Raw genomic sequence first — 7891 nt, forward strand, 5'->3', positions numbered from 1 at the left:
TCTGATCCCGAAATTTTTCCGAACTGGGGTCAGATCCGGATTTTGTTTGCAAAAATGGTCAAAACACGAAATTTTACCGCGCCACGGTTGGAGCGGTACGCGCGTTCCGTGTCGTGCTTGCCGCGAGAAGCTGGCGTGCCCCAGCAGGCGGCAGCCACCCATGCGACGGGGAGGGCGGCTCGCTGCGGCAGGTGAACGTGGTGGTCCGCACTGCTCCTCCTGCTTGCGCTGCCGCGCCAGCACATTTTCCCTCTGCCCCCGCCGTTCACAGCAGTAGCGTAGCAGCAGTAGCCTTACCAGCTATAGCTAGTACGAATGGATCTATGATACCGATCGACCTTCCGTTTCAGCCCACGGCGTGTGCTGGCCTGCTACAGGTAGCTACTGGGGTTTTCCACGAAGGTAGCTAGTACTACTACTAGTGCCTAGTGGCGACGACGTGACGATCACAGGCGTACGTTGGTAGGAGTACCAGAACAGTACTACAACACGTGACAGACTGGTAGAATGTATGGTATCCTCCGCTGCCGTGCGGCCGCACCTCCGAAGAATCCGCTCAACCGCATGCGCCCACTGGAAACTGCAACCAGTTTTCAGTAGTCGACCAGCCTGGAAACTGCAACCAGTTTTCAGTAATGGACAGGCCGACTGTCCCGTCCCGTGGTACAGCTTGCACAGCTTATAACGGAAGACCCTGATGCGATTTGCTTTCCCCGTACATCCACGTCAGTATACATCCCATTCCCATAGTCGCACCAACACGAACAGCACAGTTATGAGGCTTGCAGGGCGGCCATGCTGATGGTTCGGCTTGCAGATCGCCGTCTGCGAGGGGGAATTGTGCAGTGTTTCACGACTCTCAGCGATTCATCTTGATTCACGAAACTAGGCTGGCTTTTCATCATTTTACCTTCTGTTTCACAAACTAGTAGTACTACGTAGTAATACGCTAGATTCGTTGAGTCTCGCTGCATCAAGGTGTGGATTTGTGTGACATAATAAACATTGGTATTTGTTTATGCTTACAAAAAGCCAAGGGATCCAAGATATGAGATGTCCCCTCCCACCTAACCTTCACATTTTGTACACTGTGCTCATGCATGTAGTATCAGATTGACTCCTCGTGATATTAAAACAGTTGAGATGCCAAGTGTTGCAGAAGAAAAATACTCTACTCAGTTTGGCAGTGTCAGCAAGAGATATGATACGATGCTAAGCTCGAGAGTTTCATGTCATTGAGATTTCGGGACCGCGATTTACGATGGAACCACCCCGCGATTACAAAAACATGTTGCTCGCACCAACAACCCCGCTACACTTACCGTTGCTGCTGCTGCTGTTATTACTGTCACTGCCACCGCCACTACTGCCGCTAAAATTGCTATTGTTACTGGTATGGTTATCTTCGCCGTCGGCGTCGCAGACGACGGTGGCCGCCCGCCACGCCGATGCCGAGAACAGCGGCCGCCCGTGCCACCCGAGCGTCAGGCACCCCTCGGCCTCCTCCACGGAGTGTCCCTCGCCGGAAAACAGCCCGAGCAGCATCCTGGCCTGCCGGAGCGCGCTCGCCCCAAGCGGCACGGCGCTCAGCCCCGCGCGCCCCAGCCTGTCCCTCCACTGCGACAGCGGCTCGTGTCGCTCCATGCGGGCGGTGCCCTCGTTGCACACGATGTCGCAGATTTCCCTCTGGAGATACGCCTCGGCCATCGCGTTGCCCGTGCCGTTTGCGCTCGCCGCGTCCAGAGAGTCGAACACCGCCGAGTAGTAGAAGAGCGCCTCGGTGAACCTGTCGAGGAACCCCGGTTTGTTGTGGTCCGCCTCCTGCTCCACGACCGTGAAGATCTTGGGTTGCAAGGAGGCGACGCAGTCCAGAACGGCGTCGATGGGCGCCTGATCGGCTGTGTCGGCGAGGAGGCGGTGTAGCTGGAGCACGGAGTTGACCGCCACGGCCTCGCCGGGCGCGATCTGGAGCATCCACGGGTGGACCTCGTCGAGGCTGTTGGCGGCGACCCCGCGGAAGGAGAATCGGACGCGGACGGAGCGCGCGAGGTCGGCGAGGCGGAGACCGACATCGCGGAGCTCGTCGCGGCCTGGTGGGGAGGGCGGGCCAATGCCGGTGATCCGGAGGAACGGCGGCCCGCCGGGGCGGAGAGCGAGGGCCTGAATCAAAGCGGGCCACTGGAGGCCCTGCATCAGGCTGAAGTCGATGACGTGAACGCTGTCGCAGCCATGGAAGGCCTCCAAGATAGCCTGGTTGGCCGTGAAATGCGCGAACTTGAGGTAGGGGCACGCCTCGTAGAAGTGGTGGTAGAGGAAGGCGTGCTCAGCGTCGGTGGCTGGGGGAGTGGCAGGCGACCGGAACAGTCTCCTGGAGAGCGCGTCGGTGAAGTGAACGGCGACGCGGCCGATGCCGGAGGCGGTGGAGACGGCCGCGAGCGAGGCGTTGGCGTCGGCCAGGTGCGCGGCCGCGAGCGCGTGGTCGCCCGCCTCGACGGCGCCCGCGCAGCTCATGAGGAGGTGGACCAAGCGGATGCCAGCGGCCTCTTCCTCGGCGCGCCGCATGGCCAGCTCGGCGGCGACCGCGTCCCGTGACGGGAATGGCGCTGCCAGCTCGGGCATAGATGAGGCCTGCATGTCCGCCGCCGCGTAGTACGCCGCGCCGTCGTCAGGCACCGGCGCGGGCGGAGGCGGGAGCAGAGACGGCAATAAGCTGCCGTCGAGGCCGGAGGGCGGCGCGGGCGCGGGGTCCATGGGCCACTGGAAGGGGAACGTGCCCATTGCCATACCTCCGGAGTGGAAGCGGTGGGCGGTGGGAGGATGGAAGTGGTGGAATGGCGTGCGTGCGCGCTTGGCGGGGCGGGGTGTCATGCGTGTAGATGTAGTGGAGTGAGGGGGTGAGCGAGTGACGTCGGAGAGGCCGGGGGTAGCGCGCACACACGTGGAGAGGCGGCCACGAGCATGGGGCGGAAGGGGACACGTAGACCGGCCACGGAAACGAGAACGAAGGAGAGGCGAGCGAGCGAGCGGAGACCGCGGACGAGCGGGCCGAGGAGAGGAACCACAGTGCCCCACCCCCTCGCCTTCTGTCAATTCCTGTTTCCCGATTTTGTCTCTGAGGATCTCGGAGTTTGGAATCCTGTATCTCCAACTTCTGAAAAACCGTGGGAGCACAAATCAGGTTTTAAATACTTACTCTATCTTGTATTCAGTGAGCAGGAGGAAGTTTCCTTGTGCCATGAGGCTAACTCCACCGCGCGACCCCAACAGACGTCCATTTTATTTGAATTCTGTCAATTTGGATAGGGCAATAAGGCCATCTCCACCGCAGGACCCAATCTTGTCCGCCGGACGCAGTTTGGGTAAAAGCGAACACAAGCAACGACCCAACGACAGACCCCATTTAACTTTTTCGTCCGCTTCGTGTCCGTTTCACCCCATCTCTAGCCCAAAGTAGGTCTCGATTTGAGGCAAAAGCGGACAGAAAACGGATGCCTCCGCGTCCTCTTCGTCCGCTCTGTCCGGGCGTGCCCCACATGTCACCCTCTCTCTCTTTTCTCTTCACTGGCCCACCGTGTCCGCCCACCCACCAACGCATGCAGCCACAGGCTTGTCTACCAGAGCGGAGCGGCGATGGTCGGAGCGGGGCGCTGGCGCGGCGGCCGAAGCGGGACGCCGCCCGGCGCAGGTGGCGGCCGGAGCAGGGTGCGGGCGCGAAGCAGGCGGATGGCAAGCTCGGCGCGAACGCGCGGGCAGGCGGCGGGGCGCGGGCAAGGCGAAGCACGCGCGGGCGTGGCCGAGCTCGCCGCGGCCAAGGTGGAGCACGCGCGGCCAGGGCAGGGGCGAGCGCGCGCGGGCGCGGCCGAGCTCGCCGCGGCCGGGGCGGGGCGGAGCGCGCGGAGCAGGGCACAGTCGCGGCCGAGCTCACGACGGTCGGGGTCGGGGCGCGGCGCAGCGGCTGGGGCGGGGCGGAGGGCGCGGGCGCGTTGGGCGGAGCAGGACCTCACGCCGGAGCTCACGGGCGCGGTCTACGTCGGAGCTCGCTGACGCGGCCTGCAGGCGGGTGCAAGGTGGCGAGCTGCGCGGCCGCACGGGCAGGGTGGAGCGCGCGGAGCAGGGCGCGGCCGCGGCCGAGCTCGCGGCGGCCGGGGTCGGGGCGTGGCGCAGCGGCCGGGGCGGAGTGGAGGGCGAGGGCGCGTTGGGCGGAGCAAGACCTCGCGTCGGAGCTCGCGAACGCGGCCTGCAGGCGGGTCCAAGGTGGCGAGCTGCGCGGCGACACGGGCGGCGGCTGCAGGCGGGCGAGTAGGCGGGGGGCGCGGTTGCGGGCTGGCACGACGATGGGCGGCGGAACGCGGCTGCAGGCTGGAGCGGCGGCTGGCCCCGGCGAACGAGCGCGAGCGGCCACGGCATGCTACGGCTGGCGCGGGGGCAACGGGCATTTTTTGGGGTTGGTCACTGCGGTGGGCGCCTCGAACAGAAGCCGGATGCTCGTGTCCTTTTTTACATCTATCGCCACCCCAAACGGATGAAATCTAGACAAAACGGACGTCCGTTTGGGGTCGTGCAGTGGAGTTGGCCTAAGGTCATGTCCGGACCTGTCGTGAGATACGGTGGCCGCGGTCGCGCGGCCGCATCCACTTGCCCCATCCTGTCTGTCAGGGCTTAAAATGCCCATATTTTCATATCAAAACAAGTTTGCACGTTCAAATATTAATTGTTTAAAAATAAAAATAGTTTTACAACTCAATCGAAATTGTTTCTAATAAAATAGTTTTACAACCAAATCGAAATTGTCTTGAATAAACATAAAATGAACCAATACATCTATTAGTTGCCAATGTGATCTCGCACGTGCTCAACTAAGTCATTTTGAAGATCCAAATAAGTGTGTCAATCACGCAGCTCACGATGGAATTGGACAAACTTTTCAAACGTGGCCGGTTCTTGGTGTAGGGGCTCAACGTTTTCACCTTGATAATCAAATCCTTGGTCGAAGATACTGTCATGACGCTCATCCTCGATGACCATGTTATGCATGATCACACAAGCAATCATCACCTCCCAAATCTTCCTTTCATCTCATGACAGTGCAGGGTTTCGAACGATACTTCATCGGGATTGAAGCACACCAAAAGCACGTTCCACATCCTTTCTAGCACACTCTTGCATTTTGGCAAATCTCTTTCTCTTCTCACCTTGGGGGTTTGAGATTGTCTTCACAAAAGTTGACCATTGAGGATATATACCATCAGCTAGATAGTATCCCTTGTTGTACTGGTGGCCGTTGATCTCAAAGTTGACGGGTGGGGAGTGGCTTTCTGCAAGCCTTGCGAAGACTGGAGAACGCTGCAGCACGTTGATATCATTGTGAGAACCTGTCATGCCGAAGAAAGAATGCCATATCCAAAGATCATGTGAAGCCACCGCTTCTAATATGACAGTGCATGCTTTGACATGCCCCTTGTACTGGCCCTGCCAAGCAAATGGACAGTTTTTTCACTCCCAGTGCATACAATCTATGCAGCCAAGCATGCCTGGAAAGCCTCTAGCTGCGTTGGTCGCCAACAATCTCTCTGTATCAGCAGCAGTTAGCTGCCTCAAGTACTCAGGGCCAAACACCTCGTTCACAGCCTGGCAGAACATGTGCATTGACATCAGACATGTTGTCTCACTCATATGCACATATTCATCCACCAGATCTTCTGGAATTCCATATGCAAGCATGCGGATGGCCGCGGTGCATTTCTGGTAAGTGGAGAATCCAAACTTGCCAAGGGCATCCATCTTGCACTCGAAGTATGGGTCATGAGCAACCACTCCCTCTCGGATACGATTGAACACATGCCTTGCCATAAGAAAACGGCGACGGAATTTATCCGGCTTGAAGAGCGGGGTGTTCGCAAAGTAATCGGCATAGAGCAAGGTGTGGCCTCTCTCCCTGTTGCGGTTCAGGTTGGGAGCACGGCCAGGGAGTGACCCCCTGTACCGAGGAAGCTGCTGTTGAATGTGGTCATGGACCACCAGCGCAGCCACCACAAGATCTTCATCATCCGACAACGAATCGTCCGATGAACAAATGAAGTGGTGGAAGAAAAACTCATCTCCACTGTCCATACCTTTGTGGGCAAAGTGTCGAACACCTTGCGGTCGTGGTGGCAAAGAGGCCACGATGATCACCTCGATGCAGGGGTGGTTGGAGGCCGGCTACTAGCCGCTCTGGAGCACTCGTCGGAAGCTGTCGTGGCCGCCGTGGTATGTCGCCTGCGGTCGTATCCACTCTGCCGCCGGCTATGACGGCGACGACCAAACCTCCTCCGATTGACAGCCAAAACTACGGCGAAAGCGCAGGCGTGGTGGCGGCCATGTCGAGACGTGGTTTGTTATGGACGGCCGGGGGCTGCGCGGTGAGGAGGCGGCCAGAGAATAGTGGCGGCGCCGTCGGCGGGGCGGGGCAGGAGAAGGGGTGGAGCCGTTGGAATTGAATGGGACTACTTGTGTCCCCGACACACGGGCCACGGGAGGGGGGGGGAGGGACAAGGGCGTGCGGCAAGCCCGTCCGTGTGATGTCCATTTCACCCCAAACTTGGCGCAAGTTTGGGCCGGGGATGGGTCGAAAACGGACGGAATCCAGACATTTGTTCGTTTGGGGCCGCGCGTTGGGTCGCGCTATTCGTCCGTTCTACCCCAAATGGATGCACCCGGATAAGATGGAGCCGTGCGGTGGGGTTGGCCTGAAAACATACTAGTACTCGAGAGAGTCGGGTCACAATTCACAAACATGGTCACGAGTGATGAGTAGATTGTGATGAGTAGTCAAACTCACTCGCAACCCGCACGATTCAAATAGATGCATGTGTACTCTAAAATAGTTCAAAATTTTAGGTGCAATAATAGTTCTAATTAGAATTTTTTTAATATTAAACTCCAACATTATTGTCCTCCTTAACCGCCCATAGATGCTCAATCAGATGTTTCTTTAGTTACTCGTGAGTTGCTCGATGCCGAATTTGTTGATGCATTTGCATAAACTCTTCAAATGTGTCTGGATTCTGGTAAGAAAGTTTGATAGAATCACCCATGTTCTAAAATTCAAGAGATGCGGCAGCATCCTCACCCTCATCCTCCATGATTATGTTGTGCATGATCACACTTAGGTCATCACCTCTTACAAGGTCTCCGGATCCCATTGTTTAGCAGGTCTACAAACAATTGCAAAAAGCACCTGCAAAACTTCAAATGCTCTCTCAACATCCTTTCCAGCTGCTTCCTGTCTTTGGGCAAAGAGATACTTTTTCTGGCCAACTGGGTTAGAGATGGTGTTGACAGAGGTAGCTCACAGAGGATAGATACCGTCAACCGGATAGTAGCCCATGTTGTACTAATGCCCATTGACAGTATAGTGACAAGGAGGAGCTTATCCTTCAGCCAGCCTAGCAAAGAATGTTGATCGCTACCGCACATTGATGTCATTGAGAGACCCGGATATGCCAAAGAAAAAGCGTGTCAAATCCAAAGATCATGTGATGCAACTGCTTCAAGATGATGGTGGGATTCTTAACATGATCCTGGTATTGCCCTTATAAAGTTTCGGGCAGTTCTTCCATTTCCAATGCATGTAGTCATGAGATCCGGGCAAACCTTGCCACCCTCTTGCTTCCGAGATTTCCAAGAGCCTCTCGGTGTCTGTCAAAGTTGGTTCTCTCAGGTACTGAGGTCCAAACACCTCGACCACGGCAGTTGCAAACCCGACCATGGCATCTCCACTTGTGCTCTCATACATCCGTCGGTACTCGTCCCAGGAATCAGCGGTCGTGCCATATGTAAGCATCTGCGGTGGGCCATGCACTTCTGGTAACCAGAGAACCCAATCCTTCCCATGTCGCCCTTCTTCAAG

General features: G+C 57.4%; 1 protein-coding gene across 1 annotated transcript; it reads right to left on the reverse strand.

The window, feature by feature from the left end:
- Positions 1–1153: 1153 nt before the first annotated feature.
- Positions 1154–3059, reverse strand: LOC123070223 (DELLA protein SLN1). The gene has a single exon (XM_044493306.1). It carries the CDS (start codon positions 2866–2868, stop codon positions 1279–1281), a length of 1590 nt encoding a protein of 529 aa, XP_044349241.1. The 5' UTR covers positions 2869–3059; the 3' UTR covers positions 1154–1278.
- Positions 3060–7891: the final 4832 nt, after the last annotated feature.

The sequence above is a fragment of the Triticum aestivum genome, chromosome 3B (assembly GCF_018294505.1).
Source record: "Triticum aestivum cultivar Chinese Spring chromosome 3B, IWGSC CS RefSeq v2.1, whole genome shotgun sequence".
NCBI lineage: Eukaryota > Viridiplantae > Streptophyta > Magnoliopsida > Poales > Poaceae > Triticum > Triticum aestivum.